This window comes from Rhinolophus hipposideros (assembly GCF_964194185.1).
Source record: "Rhinolophus hipposideros genome assembly, chromosome: 7".
Taxonomy (NCBI): Eukaryota; Metazoa; Chordata; class Mammalia; order Chiroptera; family Rhinolophidae; genus Rhinolophus; species Rhinolophus hipposideros.
Window position 1 is genome coordinate 27,774,042 of NC_138053.1, and position 19,691 is coordinate 27,793,732.

Sequence of the window (19,691 nt, forward strand, 5' to 3'; positions counted from 1 at the left end):
CTGGAATGAAAAAGAATCATTGAACCAGGGACTTGCAGTTCTCAGCTAATGTTAGCGTGGTAAGGCTTTTGCTCTTCCTCATCTTGAATTCTAAAATATAATAAGATGATTGTCAGGGGAACCTAACATTCCACTCAAAGGGTCAGTTACCACCAAACACTGCTGAAAACCAGAGAACCAGAGCAGTGGGTCAAATTGCTGTTCACAGAAGGTTAGTTCTAAATCCCTCTCCCGCACACACACGCCAGCCGTCATATTTTTGTAAGTCACATATTCAGAAATTGTTTCTACTGACCTAAATCATATTTGTGTCTTTCTTCTATTAAAATAAAAAATAATTCTGAAGGGATAAAGGAGGGAAAATACTTATCTATGCTCCTGATGCATTAAAAGACCTTTTGAAAAAAATCCTTCACTTGAACTCTTACTTTTCCACCAACTTGTTTATCTCATAGGAAGGAAGGTAGATGCAGCCTAGAAATAATGCTTACATTTCCCTTTCAGGATATATAGGGCAGGAGAGCCTCTTCCCCCACAAGGTCAGGGGCCACAGCCAGCTTGCTCCCTTTGTGAGTCTGACAGTACTTGATATTGCTATTCTGAACGCGGAAGCAGAGCTGGGTACAATGAATGCCCTCTCATGCAGCATCTTGAAAGTTCCAGCACAATTCAAAGTTTTCATTCTAACGTATCCACCATTGTTGGACAGTTTTTGTATTATATTTATTTTTCACTTGATTTTTCAGAGATACAGAATTCCTAAATACTCTACAGTCTTTAAAATTTCCACAAATAAATGAGCATTTTGAAAAATTTTCTATAACCTTGTCACCCTGAATTTACTTTCTTATCTTAAGAAACTTAAGGCTTTTCATGTCTCCAAAGGACAGACAAAGTTTGTTTTACCGATACTTTCCTTCAAATTATATGGAACATTATCTGCTGTCTAGCATGCTATTCTTTGCTATAGTCTAATAATAGAAAAATTATCTCTGTGCCTTTCCTTCTTTATCAATTTAATTCAATAGATATCTGCTGAGTCCTTGCCAGAATAGCGGCAGTGTGCCAGGATTTAAAAACAATCTATGACACCACGAAAGGTTCACCGCCTCATCAGTCTTTAGGGAAAGGAAAATTAAAACCCACAGTGAGGTACCGGTACACACCCACTAGAATGGCTATAATCAGAGACAGACATTACCAAGTATGGGCAAGGATGTGCAGACACTGGAACCTTCATACATAACTGGTGGGAATGTAAAATGGTTCAGCCACTTGGAAAAACATTTTGGCAGTTTCTTATGAAGTTACACTTACCATAGGACTCAGAAATCCCACTGCTAGGTATTTACCCAAGTAAAGCGAGAACGTATATCCACGGGAAGACATGTATACTAATGTTCATAGCAGTCTTACACATAGTAGCCAAAAAGTGGGGAGAGCCCAAATGCCCATCTACAGTAGAATGGAATATAGCATTTAGAGTGAACAAACTACCAGTACACCTCACAAGTGTAGGTGAATCTCATGAACATAATGGACAGCCAAAAAAAAAAAAAACAGAAAAGAAAGAACAGTGTTCGGTGTTTGACTCTATTTATGTGAAGTTCAAAAACAAAAATACTAATCTGTGTCATTGGAAGTTAAGAGAGTGGTTATCATTTTGGGGGAAAGCAGTGACTGAGGCTGGGGATGAGGGGTCGGATGGGTGCTGGTTATGCTGTTTCTCAGTCTGGATACTCTCACGCAGCTGTGTTAACTTTGTCACAATCCATCAAGTAGGACCCTTAGGATTTGTGCAATTTTCTGTATGTGTGTTATGTGCCCCCCAAATTCATTAAAACTGTAAAAAATGAGTGACACTTGATTTTCAGAGTTGTAGGGGTCCTAGGAAAGCATTCTCCACATTTGCTGCTTCGAAGATTTTACAGTCTAGTGGGAAGACAAGCATGTCATTCTAATATGAAACAAACTCTGATAAGTGCTGCATTGGAAATGTAAATAAATAAGTGCAATGACATAAAGGAAAATATTTCCAAAAAAGGAGAACCTGGAAAAATATTATGGAGAGTGATCACTGTTGGGTTTACTACATAATAACAGGAGGAATATAATAGTGTATTATTAATAAAATAGAAGGAAGGGATATAAATTGGAAATAAAGGGATTAAAAGACATTGGGTTATATACAAGAAGTCACTACTGTTTAAGAGGCAAAGTTGTTTTACAATAGCAAGACACATAAGCTATTTATATCCTTAAAAGATGAGTTCTTGTGTTTTCAGCTGACTGAAAGTTATTCTATTCCAGTGGTTCTTGGCCCTGGCTGCGTATTGGGATCCCAGGAGCTTGTACAACTTCTCCTGAATCAGAATCTCTAGAGGCAGCACTTGGGTGTCTGTACTTTTTCTAGGCACCTGTTATTCTCCTGAACTGCTAGGGCTAGGAAACGCTGCTGTAGCCCCTGATGGCGGCCGGAGGGAGCCTTCACAGGGACCATCACACAGCAACCAATGTTTCTGAAAGTGTCAGTTCTTTGTTTTTGGAGCTTCTGTGGCTTCCACAAAGAAGAGCACTTTTCATATTTATCTCTTTGTATCCGTGCCAAGAAATTTCTTTGCAAATGGCTTTTATCCAAGTATTACATGAAAGATGTTAATCCTACTGTTAAATTTTAACCCTAATTCTTTCAAGCACTAGGGTATTTCTTCTGATTTTATTACAGCTACATAGATCCACAGCAGAAGACAGAACTGGAAAGGACGAAATGACACATGCAGGTCACTTGTTCATGCACTTGTATGACTAATCTTCCTCCTAGGAGGAAAAAAATGTATTTTTAGTCCTAAAATGTATGTATCAGATCTTTCAGTGTGAAAATAATACTTGCTTTCACTTAGAAAATGTTAGTCTTCTGCTTGGTTCATTCACTGTTATTAGTTTATTCATGCTTTTTCTCTGTTACAAAATAATTTTAGAATTAGAGAAAAGTTGCAAAAATAGTGTGTGTGTATGTGTGTATATATATATATATATATATATATATATATATATATATATATATATATGTATGTATATATATAGTCAGCTACTTGTAGTGTTACAACTTATATAACCATAGTATAATTATCAAGCTAGGAAGTTAACATTGAAACAAGAAGATTAATGAAGCTACAAATCTTATTTGAATTTCACCAGTTTTTCTTTCCCCTAATTTGCTTGTCTGTTCCAGGATCCAATCCAGGATCCCACTCGGTATTTAGTTGTCACGTCTCCTTAAGACTCCCCCAATCTGTGACACTTTCGCATTCTTTTCCTATATTTTATTACCTTGACCCTTGTAATAGGTACTGGTGAATTATTTTGTAGAAGGTTTCTCTATTTCAGTTTGTGTGATGTTTTCTTAGGAGTTAATTTGAGACTATTCATGTTGGCAAGAATATTGCAGAAGAGATCAGGTGGTAAATAATGTCTACATGTGTTGTTACTGGTAAAGTTAACCTTGGCCATTTGGGTGAGGTGCTGTTTGCTGGGTATCTCCACCATAAAGTTAGGATTTTTGAAAAATTGATAAATACCTTTGTTACTATGTCCATAGTCTGTTTATCCTCAAACTTCCACCCACAGATTTTAGCATGCATTGATAGATCTTGCCTGAAATAGCTACTATGTATTACTGTGGGTTTTGCCTGATGATTTTTTTAATTTATTTTTTTTGTATTTCCACCATTTCTTGTATGTTTATTAATTGGAATTCTTCTGTAAGAAAGAGCTGTCCTTCCCTGGCTGTTTATTTGATTATTTATTTATATCAGTATGGACTTGAGGATGCTTTTTCAATTTTCTGAATTATCATCCAATACATGCATTATTTGATCCAGCTCAGATTGATCCAGCTGAGGCCATTGACAGCTCCTTTTGATTGGATCCTGTGTCCTTTTAACATGCCCTCATTCATTTTTAAGCACTTCTTTTTTCCTGAGATCACAAGATGGTCCAGACTCATCTTGTGTTTTCCCTGCCCCAGACCTGCAATCAACCATTTCTCTAAAAAGCCCTGATTCCTTTTATTTAAGAATGATATTTAGAAACCAAGAGTCTGGGTCCTAGTAGATCATTGCTACTGGGGTGTTGTTGCTCTGGTTCCTCTCAGCAGAAAACGTTAGGAAATATATGTGTGTCTACGAAATCATGCATGCACATACATCATATTTATTAGTTGTTTCTATACCTATCTGCGTGTGTTTGAAAAACATGTGTTCATTCTAATGCCTGTGATTCCAGTTCAATACCACAAGGCTCAATCTAAGCCTCTCACCTTATCTTATTTGTAACTTCTTTCTCTAACAGTGAGAAGACTGGCTATCAGTCTTTTACAATCTTAGGTTACACATAAGTATTTACTAAATTGCCAACTCATATCCTTGTGAGAAACAGATTCATTAACTAGAGTACAGTATTTGCTGACAGCGCTTTTTGGTTTTCACCTTACAATATCCAGTCAAAATCATGTTTTCCAAAGCAACTTAATTCCCATCAGGTTCATGCTGTTCATTTGTAATACAATTAGGTTCATTTGTTACTCTTTGTATTCCACTTCCAGTCCCCCACATTCTGGTTTTTATTTATTTATTTATTTATTTATTTATTTATTTATTTATTTATTTATTTAATTTGGAGGGGAGGAGATATGTAAAGCATTACTGTGGTTCAGAGAGTCAAAGCTAAATATAGCCAAAGAGATGTTTCAAGAAATGTCTGTCCCTCTTCAGACCCCACCCCCACATTCCGTGACCCCTTCTTTCTTCTGCTTTCCCATAAGCCCCCTATACTTAAACAGTCTCTGGAGTTTGTGGTTTATATTGCCCATAGTTTTTTTCATAAATGTGAAGATTCAGGTTTTTCATTGTATTCCCTTTTATATGGTGGTAGCACACCACATAAGCTCTTTTGCACTTTGCTTTCTTCACTGAATGATTTGAAAGTTCCTTGTGAGCTTCCCCCTTTCATTTTTTTTAACCTGCATAGTATTCAATTGTGAAGGTGTAGCATAGTTTGTTTAAATTAACCACACTCCTCTGTATGGGCATTAAGGTTGTTTCCATTATTTTGCAGTTACAGTCAATGCTCCAATGAATAAATTTGTATATACGTGATTTTGTATAATTAATTTTCAGGGTAGATTCCTAGAAATGGAATCTCTAGTCAAAATTAAGTACATATGTGCTTGTGTCTTTCATTCACTCTATCTGCCAAGGAACTGCCTTTTAGTGAGTTAATATATATCCTTGATCATCTTATAAATTAGTGAACTAGAGCTTTTAATTTGTATAACTTTTTAAAATTTAACTTTATTAGTTGCATTTAGCACATAAAAACTACATTAAAATTGCATGGGGATTAGGAATTAGTCTTGCATAATTAATCTGTTTTCAAGGCTCAATATATATCATTGTAATGTGTCAACAGCCCCTAATGAAAGTAGTAATTTTTTTTTAACTTTTTTATTGGGTAGTATTGGGGAACAGTATATTTTTGCAGGACCCATCAGTTCCATGTCAAGTCACTTTTAAATCTAGTTGTGGAGGGCTTACCTCACTGGCCCATGTGGGGATCGAACCAGCACCCTTGGTGTTATGAGCACCACTCTCTAACCACCAAACCAACCGGCCGCCCAGTAATCTTACATATACTTTATGTACAGCCTTATCATCCCAGGTGCAGTTTACAGGTTCATAATCACCAATGAAGAATAGGAAGTTCAAGAACGCTAGCAGTGACATAGTGACTAACAGCTTATTTAATGCTCTCATTTGCCTAGAGCTTTTTATTTTTCAAAACTCTTTCAAGTCTTTTAATTTTTTATCAACTGCACCACTGTAGAATGCTTTGGGGAAATGACGTTTATGTAGTACAAAGTCCCTCATGTATATTATCTCATTTGAACCTCAGACCAACACTGTGAAGTAGGAAGGACATTGTGCTGGCGAGGAAGCTGAGACTCAGAAAAATTAAATGTCATCCCGAGGTCAGACATGTACTATGTTGTGAAGGCTGGAAATGAATTTGAGGCTATACCACATGACAGGTTTCACAGCTAGCTCATGAACAACAATGAAAAAATATCCAAAGCTGGGCTATTGTACAGAGAAGGAAATTACTCAGTATATAAATATTTTGGAATTTAAAGATTCTATTGGACCCTCTGTTCTATAGTTGCAGGGTGAATACTTGGCTGCCTATAAGCTGCAACGGTTCACTCCTGAATTGTGGTAAAGGGAAACACATCCTGAATGAACATAGGCTCCTCAGCCACCCTGGGTGCTGCTGCTATTGACAGAAAGAGCAGTGGCTTTGGAGCGAAACAAACTGTCTCCGTTTGCACCCTGTTTCTGCCACTTATTAGGGATGGGGCCTTGGTGAGGTATTTAGCCTCAGTTTTCTTATCTCTAAAAATGGGGATTGTTTTTGCAGAGCTATTAGAGGGATTAAAAATAACTTCATCGGAAAGACTCTCCCTCCCCCCAATCTAAATGTTATTCTTACAGTGATCAGTCCATTTCCTTCAGAGCACTTGTTACAATTTAGAATTATATATTCTTTCGTGTTTATTTGTTTCACATCTCTCTCTCCTACTAGAATATAAACTTCATGACTTCAAGGACTGTGCTTATTTTTGCTGCTTGTTTGCATCACTTAGGCCTACCCCAGTGCTACTAATTATTGAGTAAATATTTCTAGAATAAATATTGCTACTCCCTTGTACTTGTTTCAGCCACACAGAATGCCCTGCAACTTCCCTGTCCTTTCACATCTCTCCGCCTTTACACATGCTTTTCCTTAGCCCAACGTTCTTGCCCTAACGCCTTTGTTTTTCTGGAGAATCCTTACTTATCCCTCAAGACCCACCTTAGCTCTTCCATGATACCGCTCCTCCCCTGAAGAGTGAAGGGTTCCCATGCCCCCTCGGCATGTCTCTATCATAGACCTAAACATAGTATAGTCGTTGGTGTTTTCAGCTCATATTTTTAAGAACCAACTCTGTCCTACGCACATGCTAGATGCTAGACGTACAGTGGTGAATAGGAGCTGTCATTCTAATGGAGGAGATATGTCACAAAATAGGAAATAAATAAGCAAATAAATAAATTATAACATTTCCAATAACGGTAACTGGCAGGATGATCCATTCTGAGAAGCTAACCTTTGACTTGAGATCTGAAAAGTGAAGAGTTAGGAATGGGAAGAGAGGCGGGGATGAACATTGATGGTTTACTGGGTCATTCCTCATTTCCACCCGACCCTCCCATTCCTCACCCCCACTCAGCTGGCCTCTGAGCTCTGTGGTTTGTTCTGTCCCCAGTAGTCAGCACAAGCCCCGTGTGTCATATGACAGTTCCACATGCTAGTAGTGCTGTGCGTTAGAATTGCCAGGTGCCTGGCTCCAGGATTCCAATTCAGGGGAGCTGACGTGCACCCAGGCCTAAAAGCGAACTCTCAGCTTAGTACCCACTTCTCACTCACTGTCTTACTATTCTGGGAAAGTTACTCAGTCTTGCTGTGATTCCGCTTCCTTATCTCTAAAAGGGAAATAACAATAAAACTTTATAAGGTTGCTGTGAGGATTCAATGAGATAATGCACCTAAAATTCTTAGCCCAGTGCCTAAACCAGGGCATCAGTAAGTCGCGGGGAGTATGCTCTAGAGTGAGTGCTCATGAGGTGTTTTTTTTTGAATGAATGAATGAATGAATGAGTTAAGCAATAGTAAAATGTAATTCTTCAGTAAACAGAACTATGTCCAAACAAAACCTGAATACCCTGATTTATCTTCAGTAGTCTTGTTTACTGTTTATTTTAATTTGAACAAGAAAGAAAAAAAAGCAAATACCAATGATTTTAGCACCTAGAATCAATAGATATGGACTGTTCATTTACTTTTAAAGCAGCTTTTGAAAACTCCACAGATCATTTGGTTTACCTTTTTCTGGCTAGTGCAGGGCTTTCGTGTTGTAGCCTCAAACCTCAATAAAAGTACACAGTCTGCTGACCCGGGGTCATCCTACCACTTGTGTTTTGTCATATTTTGAAATCACAGTTTGAGTACTTTGTATTGAAAGGCATTTCTTTTATGTGTCTTCTACTTCATTCATCATGAGAGATCCTCAGGACATGATAACCAACGAAAGTTATGATAATACCGGAGATAACAATTTTCTTAGGTCAGGGACAGCAATGGGATTAACCTGGGCTATTGCTTCTAATACGCAAAAGTATCACTCGGACCATTCAGCAAACCTTTGACAGATCCCCCCTGCCCAGCTCCACCTCCTTGGAAAACTAAATGCCAAAAAATAGCATGTGCAAAAATGAGAACATCTGCAAATCGGTGGCGTGATGAACTTCTCAGGAAATGTTTCTTTTCTTACATTATAACATTTTCACTGGAAAACACTCGGATCATGATTATTGTTTTTGTAAGCTTTAAATATCTGGCTTTGATACTTGAATGAAAGGGTATGAGTTTTCTAGAAAATAAAAAAAATTACTAAGGTATTTAGCAAAGAGATGTTGCCAAGTGTACTTTTCTGTGAGCTGTGAGAGTTAACATGTCTTTACATGAGTAATTCATTCTACTCTGATTAATCTAGTCAATCGGAAAATATCATCTACCTTTAATGTCACAGAAATCAATTCATCCTATCTTAGCCTCAGGAAATAATTAGCAAAGAATTTCTCCTTCCTTTTTAGTATCTGTGGCATTGTTTTCCAGGTTTTCATTTAGAAACCAATGCACCATAAACTTATTCTGACTGGAGTTACTGGAATCTGCTTTTCTACTCCACAAACGTAGAGGTGTACATGGCTATCAAATCAGAAGTCCACATCAAAGAACCACATTCCCTAGTTGGTTGCTCTGACGGGGTGATGGGTCTCCTGGAGCCGTGATAAGTAGCGCACGTCAAAGATTATGGGATAATCTTTAATAGAGGTACAATGCTAAACAGTCAGGAAGACTAGAGATACTGTCATCTTTTTCAGATGACAGGTTTCATTTTATATGTTAATAGAAGGAAAACTTGTGATATGGTGAGGAAATTCACCGAAACAAATGCATTCTCTTTACTGCACTCTAGCATGGCACCAATTAAATTCAACTGTATGCATAATATACTCTTAATTCCTAACAGTCCCAAGAAAGACTAATGTGAAAAATGTTATATACTCTTACATTTTACAGATCATGAACAGATTGAAAAATTATGCCAATCAATAAAGAAATTCATATGCAGTACCACACACACCTCAAAATGTTGTTTCGTGGGTTTTCTTTTTTTAAAAAAATCATTAAGGTTATCTTGGGTAAAGCTTAGTTACTATTTGGTGTTTTCTGTAATATCATATGTGTAATTTAATTTATTCCTTCTGCAGATGTGAATGTTGGAAAGTACAAGTAACCTTGCAATGAGTGAAACTGATAAAAGGTTGTGTTCCAATGAAAGGGAAATTATGGAACGATTATTCACTTTGTGATAGGGTTTGTCTTAGAGTAAGCTTTCCTAAAGCATTTCAAATTTAATTTAGTTTCTAAAACGTTCCTCTACAGACATTTCAGGAACAAATTTTGTGAGGAAATGAGAGAAACAGTCATAATAAGATAGAGATCCCTTACACTACTAACATTTGTGCTTTGCTCTCTTTCTCTCTGTCCCTCCTTGCAGCACTGATAGCCATTGGGCGATACAGCATGACCATAGAGACTGTGGATGTTGGATGGTGTAAAGAAATTACAGATCAAGGAGCTACCCTCATTGCTCAGAGCAGCAAGTCTCTGAGATATTTGGGGCTGATGAGATGCGATAAAGTAAGAATTACCTTTCAAGTTTTGCTTTCTACATATCCGTATATTAGGTTGGTGCACAAGTAATTCCAGTTGAAAAGGTTAAAAACAATTGCAGAAACTGCGATTACTTTTGCACCAACCTAATAGTTAGTAGCTTGATACCATATTCTCTCTCCCTCCCTACATGTATGTATGTATGTATACACGCACATACATGTACTGTTACAGATATACATTGTAAGATGCCTAGCTTTCTAAACTAATCAGAGATTAGTTTTGCATTTCTCTGTTTAAAAATGAATTTTGTGCTTGTGCAGAAAGAAAAAAGAAATCATACACACAGTCAACTTAGATTTCGGCCTCTTATCCATAAGCCCATGGAACAAAATTTATAATGTTTGCATGGCACACTGCAGTGTACAGGGTCTAACAGTAAAATTCTGTCCCCGGTTCCAAGTTCCCTGCAACAGTAAAGTGAAAAGAGCATTACCAAATTCTTTTCTTCAACATTTGACGTGTACAATTTCAGTTCTCAGCACCTATGTACTCTGGGCCTGTGAGGTCAAGAAAGGACCATTGTGGGGCTTTGAGATGGGAGTCTGCCTCTTCCCACACTTTAGATGCCACTTTGAGCACATGATGAGAAACGTTCCCCGGTGTCCCACTGAAGGTCTTTGAGCTGGCCCAGAGATGTGGGCATGAATTTGGGAAATTGTACCACATTTAACATGGTGCCCTTTGAAGACTGAGAAGAAAGATGACAAAAATCTGTATTGATCACCTCTTTTCCTCATTGTTACTTCCATGTTTTCCCTATAACAAAGAAATAGTTATTTGTGCTATGAAGGAGCCAAAATGGAGGCCCCGAAAGACCAGGCACTGGCCCAAGACCACACCTCCCAGATGTCACCCCGGCCATCAGAGTTCATGGTCAGTTCCTGTGTCATCTCCAGGCATAGGAGCTGCTTCCTTGGAGAATGTCCACCTCAGTTACTTGTTCAGAAAATGCTGACATCTTATAATAATTTGCATGTGTGTGCTCCTTTTGCAAATGATGATCAGGGACATATCTAGCAAAACAGAGTAAAACTAAATATATATGCCTCTCAAAGGACATGCATTTTCTAAATGTAGCAGATTTGGGGGCAAGTAGAAGAAAGGCCCAAAACATTCGTGTGCTTTGTGATTTTTGTTAATTGACCTAGTTCTTTTCTCCAAATGCTTTAAAAATCCCAACTTATACCAGGCCTCTGCCAGTTAGTTATGTTTAGAGAGATTTCATTATCTATTCTCAGCCCAGCCCGGAAAGCCACTGACTCTGTTACTAAGCAACAGCACTGAGACCCAGGGGTTGCAAGTCTCCCTCAAATTTCACTACCTACTAACCTAACACTACCACTAACCCTGTCACTTTAAAACGGAATTAGTTTAAAACAAGTTAAAGAGTCCACAGTAGGCAGAGTATTCTAGAAACATGAAATGAGTACAGCAGAGCCCCTCAGCATCCACTAGACGAAACTGCTACCTGAGTGCTACCTAACCAAGGCCGCCAGAATGTATGCGTTCAAAATAGATGTATCCGCAACCATGCTCGGAAAGCGTAGTTCTAGTCCATGCTATCTAGATGCGTTGAGGTCTGCTCCACTTTCAGAGAGGAACTGTAGAAATGTATATTCCAGTTAGTACAGGGGACGATTAGTCCAGATATATTTGCTGACCAGCATTTTGCTAATTTCAAGTTAAAAAATGAATTCTTTTCTACCCAGACACAAGTTAGTTCAAAATGAGATGTGGAGGCTGTTCTGTTTGTGGGTATCCCTGAAGGTCTTAACCTTTTCCTCAGGCAGACTCTGGATCCCTCCTCCAACCTGAGAGGACTTGGCTCTAGCACCGTGCCTCTGACCACAGCCCGTGGCCCAGCCCAGGGTATCCTGGACTCAGTCTTGCTGCTCGTGCCCTCAGGCCTAAGGCAGCTCAGAGCCAAACCCACGAGGTTCTGTGAGGATGGAAGAAGTTTCCAAACCACACACAAAGTGCAAGTAAAGCCTTGCACGTAAAAAGCCTGCTGGTTGATTTAGTTGGATGGAAATCTAAAGTAAGTCACTATTCAGCTTTCAAAATTTACGTTATGCTATCCATCTTCAGATTTTAAAATGTTATCAAGATTCTAGAAAAGATTTGAGAAGCAAAGAGGTTAATAGTTGAGGGCGTGGACTCTGAGTTGGAGTTAGCATTCAAATCTGGGCTCTGTCATCTTGGGCAGTTATTTAACCTCTCAGTGCTTCTGTTTTGTCATTTGTGAAATCAGGATGATAAGAACACCTGTCTTGGAGAATTGTTGTGAGCATTAAATGAGTGAACATATATCAAGCCCTTAGAATAATGTTACTAATAGTTATATATAAAATGCTGTGTTATTCTTATCAATATCACCATATTAGCCTGTGGGTTCATATTTGAATTTCCAAATGAGACAAAAAATGTATTGCCTGCTACCCATTTTGAAGGGAAATGAAAAAAATGAGGGGAAAAAACTCAGAGAAAATTTTGCCCTTTTACTTTTTCCTCACTTAAGTTGAAAATTGAGACTATTTTCTATGCAAAGATATCAGTAATTACATTTTCTACACACTTTACATAGGACAACTTATGCCTCCATAGGACACACTGTGTTTGAAATCAACTTACTAACCCAGGCATAGGGATGAAGAGAAAAGGGTGAGTTGAAGATAAGACCATTTACATGGTCTTTTACAAGGTAGGGAAACAAAAAGAAAAACAATAAGAAGAATAAGAACAGGAACAAGAAACAGAAATTATGATTAGGACGTGGAGGTAAAGAGGCTCTATGTCAATGCGATCATCTGTGCCAACAAAGAGTCAAAGAAGAAAATTAATTTGGGCCTCACACTGTTCTTAACCCAATCTGCTCACCACTTCTAACTCATTAACTTGAGTTCTCCTTCCCCTTTCTGCACACCAGCTGGAGGGCAAGCGATCTCACCGGTCTGCACAGTTACCCCTGCGTAGGGAACGTGGTCGGTGAGATCCCTGCACTGGGGAGAGATGGGGTTTGTGGCGTCTGTGTGTCCCAGGGCTCGTGTCCTGTGATCCTATGGCTCTGAGAAAGGTTGAAGTGTGGCTGTATTTTCTTTCACATGCAGTCAGTTTCATTTGGGACACTTGTACTTAATTTAAAAGCTATACGGTACCAAACTTCTGCTTTTTTCCTCACTTGAGCTTTTGAGGAACTGTAAGAATAACAAAATGCAGTGTATTTTTCGAAGGAAAAAGTGTTTTTCCTCCGTCTCTCTTTCTCTCATTAGATGAAAATCATTAAACAAATTCTTTGCAGATGAAAGCAACATGTCCTTAGATTATCAGACAGTGTCTGAGCAAAACTGCAGCCAATTTGTTTGACTGCAACATGGCTGACGCCTAGGGCGGAGTCCTGCAGCCATTGGACAAACACAGCATTCCCAAGCACTTGTAAAATTAGGAAGTGCATTAAGAAGCCCCTGCTTGAGTGGCTTTTCTGATTGCTGGATGGATAAGCATGTTAGAGGCATTACTTTGGGTTTTGAAGCCAACGCCACTTAAATCTCCTACACTTTAGAGCATTGTAAGAACCAAAAGAAGAAAACACTGTGTGAGACGGCTTTGATGAATTGGGGTGAACTTATATTCTTAAAGACTGTTCAAAGGCTTACTTGACCTTGGGAATTAGAGTTGACCCGAAATCACCTATCAACTTAACACGCATTTATTTGGTGATTTAGTTAAAACTACTTGTATAATCAACGGGACCCTCTAATAAGAGCAATATGTTTACTCTGCTTTCCACAATTACAGACAGTGGCTTTGGTCTTAGAAATCATTTTCGCAACTTCAGTGAATTCTAGATTCCATATAGATGCATTTCTTCTAATAATATATTTTCCTCATTTCTTACAAGGCAGTTTGGGTGGAGAACAAAAGTGAAAAGGACAAAAAAATTTATGGAAAAGCTGTAGGGCAAATGGAAATGCAGTGTTCAAGGTTAATGAAAAATGTTTGGGGTAACAAGGTTGATGAAAAGGGAGGGAGCCCAGTGGCATGGCATTGGCTGAGAAACCAGACCTCGCCAGAGGCAGCCTGGCTGGTTTGGGAAACCTCGGTGATAAAATGTCGTGGTGGAAACCTCTGCAGGGTGTGTTAATACAGAAGTTTGGAGACATAGGGCCTGAATTATGAGCAGTGAATAACATCATAAATGTAGCAATATGCCAAACCCTTGTGAAAAGCAGTTGGATGGAGAAATGCTAGAGCTTTTAAAAGCTCCCTTTCACTTACATTTTTTTTAACTTCATGCAGAACTAATTTTATACACTGTTCATTTGATTTGAAAATGCCAGCGTCTGGGGTATCATTAAAGAGCGTTATTGAGAGAGCCACTCTTGGCAAAGCATTTTGCTTAAAATGCTTATTAGCTCTCGGGTCCCTGCAGTGTTGTAGACAGGACCGAGAGAGGTTCCCCCGCTTACCTAGCCCTGCTGCCTCACCTTTGTCCAGAGCAGGTAGCTGCATGCCTGCTGGGAAGCTCCTTCTCCGTGGCCAGGAGGCGCCAGGAGGGCCTTGGGGGTGCAGTACTTAAGGAACAGACATAAATAGATTTTGAAAGGTCCACCCCAACGTCCTATGACCAAAGCCTCTTGGAATTTCTTTGATTTCTAGTTGACATAAATTAGAATTACACAGGCGTGAAGAGTCTTCCCAGAAAAGATCAGAGAGGCTGCTGGGGGAGGAGAGCACCCCTGCGTGAGCCTATTGATTATCCCGCTGCCTTCAGGCCAGGGGCCTCTTTGGAGGCTGACTATTATTGATCCATACCGTAGAAATAATCAAATTACTTCATTTCTCATCAAACTGCCACCACCGAGACCTTTCTCCTCACCTGCCCCAATTTCTCAAGTACTTAGTTGAGGAGTAAAATAGATGATCTTTTTTTAAAATAAGAAATTATTTTTTGAGGTCATAAGAAATCCTTGTTTTTCACACAAGTTCCTCATTTAAATGGTAGAGAAATTCCATTTAATCAAATCAGTGAGAAGCCAATGCAGAAAGCAAGTAATGGAAACCAGTCAGCTCTTTAAAGCCAGGAATCTGCTTTACAACCTTAAACTACCGAGGGCCAAGTTTCGTGTGCCCAATTTAATGTAAAAATATTCAGGAAAATGGACCGCTGCATTTTTCAGGAAGTAATTATGGTAAGAGAAAGCCTCAACAACCTAAATATTTCTGTGAAGAAAATGGAGTTTTTATCAGCTTGTTTTAGGAATCCTGAGTAGGAAAGCCCTATGGGGAAAATAATAGAGGACTCTGTAACTAATATACAGAACTAACTGGAAAAATCAGTTTAAGGGAAAATAATTTGTGGGGCCCTGTGTCCGGGACTGTTTGGGTAGCAATCCAGCCATGAAACAAAGTGGGTACCTGCAGGGACTCCGCCTCTCCCCTGCAACGTATGCACAGCTGTTTCCAGATTGCCCATAGCCAGAATTTAAGACTGGAAATGTATGTCTTATCAAAGAAAATAAAGTGAAAAACAAAACATTCTTTCCTAATAAGGCAGGAGTGGTCTAGCTGTATCTGATCGTGCAATTCTAGGCTGCGAGCGAGCGACCGTAACACGAACCGTTACACGAACAGCCCATAATACCATGTGCTCCAAAAAAGAAAGGGACAATGAAAAACAGTGAGAGAGTGCAGCGGGGGCTCTATCTAAACTCTGAACTTAAGTCCTTCACCTGAAGTATCAGCATCTTGTTCCTTTTGCTGATAAAACAGTTTCTCTGGGTGATTTTCACACAGGAGCACTTTAAAACACATTTTTATAACCCTGTCCTGATTATTCCTGGTAATTGAAACAGAGGAAAACACATCAGCTGAAATTCACAGGTCCACTCAGCCTCATTTTAGCCAAAGTGTTTTCGTCTCTTCTTCCACCCCATTCACCTGAACTGCTATGAAGTGGTAACTTGAAAGGCCTTTACTGTTTTTTAAATATTAAACCAAGAAAACACTGGCATGGAGCTTTGTGACAGGTTTGACTGGTGAGCACTAGTATTTTCAAATTCTACTTCCATCACGTTACTATCTGTGGGACTTTGAACAACTTAATTTCTAAAAGCCTTCGTTTCACTGTCTGAAAATAGGGATAATATTTACCCCATAGAATTGTTACGAGATTAAATGAGACATGGCAATAAAGCACTTAGCCCAAACTCATGCTTATTATTATCATTATTATTTATTCATGTATCCATACTTGCTTTGGAATCTTGTATCTGATATTTAGCCATGATATGAACCACTGGTTCAGAGTAGCGTAGCCATGGATGTAAATTTACATGCTAAGATCTTACAAAGAAAAACTAGGCCCCTGAGTCTCAGACAGCAATTCTGCAAAACAGCAGAATCCATTTTTTAAATAAGACCCATTCATTTATAGTTAAATTTATAGAGGAAGAAGAATCCTAGAGACCAGCAGGTCTCAGTTCTTCCTTGTGAACAGAGAGAGTAAAGATTTGCCAAGTCAGCCAGCCAGTCAGTGTCCAGGCTGGAACTCACCTGGTTTGCTTCTTCATGAAAATCAACATCTCTTAGAATCTTTTAAGGGAGTGTGCTGCAACTAGCTGCTTATGTTTCGCTCATTTCTGTTAAAGGATTGATGTATGGTGAAATTGTTGTTGTTGTTGTTATTGTTGTTGTTTTAAGGAGGAAGGAGAAGGCCCACTGTTCCCCAAACACTGTACAATGTTCTGTTGGAGTTTGCCTGAAGGCACCCTGGAGCCTCCTTGCTTTGCTTTCCAAGGAGTAAATAATCTCCTTGGAATTTTGATTTGGCTTAAGTAATTATACGAAAGAGTTAGGTTGCAGGATCATATTATTTTTCAAATTTACAAATCGAAAAGGTAATAGCAATTTCTTAACAGGGCTCAGATTAGATTCCCAGAACTCCTGAGCGCCTGACTGCACAAAGCAGAAACCAGGACGGCCGCAGCAGCTCAGGACACTGGGGGCTGCTGCCCTTTCAGAACGGAATGGCAGCCCAGCCCGTGTGTGCGGCCTGGCCGTCCAGCAGCAGGGTTTCACGGCCTGCCACGCTGGGCCTAGTGAAAATTTTGTTTGCCAAGTAGGTTTTCAAAGAGAAAAGCGAAACTTCGTCCCTCAATTTTTATCAGATATTTTAATCCTTTATTTAAGAAATATCTATCAAATATATGGTGATGGAAGGAGAACTGACTCTGGGTGGTGAACACACAATGGGATTTATAGACGATGTAATACAGAATTGTACACCTGAAATCTATGTAAATTTACTAACAATTGTCACCCCAATAAAATTAATTTAAAAAAAATTAATAAAAAAATACTAAAAAAAAAAAAAAAAAAAAAAAAAGAAATATCTACTGAGCTGCTTACTCTGTTCTAGTCACCATGATAAGGGAACAGGTCAGAAAAAATGGTGTGCAAGATAGAGTTCCTACTGCATGGAGCCTGCAGCCTCCTGGGAGAGACAGATAAGCAAACGGACAGTGCTGTAAGACTGAAAATTAATTTTCAAAAATGGCACCCCAAATTATATTTCTTCTGCATAAAGAACCTCACTTATGTCCCACATCTGCTTTCAGGTACTGTCCTCCGGAGTCCACTCTTTCTACCACTCTACTGTTAAACTTCCTGAAAAAAGGGTTGACTATGAACAGTTGTCCTTACTTTTACACCGCTCCTTACAATCTGTTTCCATCCTCACCATGCCACTTGCTTCTGGTCTTTTCAAGATCAACAGCAACTTCCATGTCACCTAATTCAGTGGCCACTTCTCTGTGCACAACTTGCTCCATCTCTTAGCAGCTGCATCCACATGGCAACCATTCCCTCCTTCGTGAGAGGCTTCCCTCTTGTCTTCCACGCCACCATGCTCCTGGTTTTCCTGGCTTCCTATCCCATACGGCTTTCTGTGCCTCCATTCCCTCATCTGTAAAGTGGAAATAAAAATAGCCCTTAGCTCAGGTTATTGAAAGGGTTAAGTGAGCGAATATGTGTAAAGTTCTTTACATGAAGTAAGCGATAAATATTAGCTCTTCCTGGTGCTGGCGAATCCTTACCTTTTTCATCCTCATCACACTCCTTGTTAGAATGTTAAGCTCCTTGGGTTTCTCCTTCTGGGTTATATCGCCAGGCCCTACCATACTGGCTAGTATGTAATAGTTGCTAAACAAATGTATATTGGATAATGGATGGATGGATGGATGGGTGAACCGATGGACGGACTGACGGACAGGTGGATGGATTGGAGTGTGTTTCTCATCTGAATTCCGTGCAGCTCCAAGGTTCTGAGGAGGTTTCTCAGAGCCTCTGCCTGGTTCTCGCACCTGGCATCCACCAGAGCAGCCCCGCTTTTATTGCTTTATTGATTTTGTTTATTTGGTTTGCTTATTTATTTAATATTTGGGTTTGTGGAAGTGTTACACAGACAAAAAGCAAGTTTGAAAACCGTTAGGTCCCACTGCCTCTTCATAATTTGATAGATTATAAAAAGTACCTAGGCAGAGGAGAATAAATAAATGAGGAAGAAAGATGACACCATGCATTTAAGATCAGTTTCCTGTAGCAGGGAAATTCTGAGTGTAGACGAAAGCCCCTGAGACTGAGGACAGTCACAGAGTCCAGGCATCTGATGTGTGACTGGACTCAGCATCCTTCAGGTGCAAACCCTGAAATGGCTCTGATTTATGTAGTCACTCTTCTGAAAACCAAAAATATTACTTGTTTGTATTAGGTTGGTACAAAAGTAATTGCGATTTAAAAGGTTAAAAAAAGAAAAATTGTAAAAACCGCAATTACTTTTGCACCAACCTAATAGTTTTTTTTTGGTTTTTTTTGTTTTTTGTTTTTTTTTAATCTACAGATTAACAGATCTCTTCTATGCAGAATAAACTTTTGCTGATAATAAATTTGTTTTAGGAAACTGGTCAAATCCGTAAATTCTACCTAATGGAGACTGCAGTTTTAGAAATTTTTTTCATCAGGTATCCACTGATGATTACCAGTGGTCTAGGCTTTGTGTAAGAAAATAAAAACCGAAATCCAGAAAGCCATTTAAGCATAAGAGAAAACATTTTTCAGTTCTGAGAGTTTCCTCTCTCAATTGTGTTTTTCAGCTTAATTTTGCGAGTTTAATTTAGAAACACCCAGATGTGTTCCATAAATACATTGCACTTACCAGTCGCTTAGTGACTATGTTGATTATCTTATTAGGGGCCAGGTTTTCTCAAATAGTCCATCTTTTGCCGAACCTTTTAGAGCACTGCAGATGACTCCCAGGGGCTTTCTCCATCCCGGTGTCCCATACATATCCATTTTGGTTTTCACATAGTGCAAATCTATACAAAACAAATGCATTGATTTGCACGTTGGGTCAATCCCACGACTGTCCGTTGTGGCCTCAGAATGGCCTGTGGAAGGCTGAGTACCTAGAGCTTACACTTGGCTTGAAACATCCTTTTTGATGGAGGATTGTTTGGTGAAACAGGGAATGAAAATGTCACTAATTTTTCTCTCTGACAGTCTGGTTGTTGGACTCCTGTCTCACTAATCCTAGAGACTTCAGGATGGTGAGCCCTGATTCTCACTTAACACTGCAGGCATTTCTGTGATCCCCATCCTCCCAGGTCCTTCGCTACTTTCTCAGTGTGCTAATTCAAGTGAATACCGTGTTTCCCTATAAATAAGACCGGGTCTTATATTGAGGTTTGCTCCAAAAGACCCATTAGGGCTTATGTTCAGGGGATGTCATCCTAAAA

At 39.1% G+C, this 19,691-nt stretch overlaps 1 protein-coding gene across 1 annotated transcript in view; it reads left to right on the forward strand.

The window, feature by feature from the left end:
• Positions 1 to 19,691, forward strand: part of FBXL17 (F-box and leucine rich repeat protein 17) — a 476,918-nt gene that overhangs the window by 444,935 nt on the left and 12,292 nt on the right. Inside the window, exon 8 of the mRNA XM_081053340.1 lies at positions 9,722 to 9,864. Within this exon, the coding sequence (XP_080909466.1) occupies positions 9,722 to 9,864 (143 nt within the window). The remainder of the gene's footprint in view (positions 1 to 9,721; positions 9,865 to 19,691) is intronic.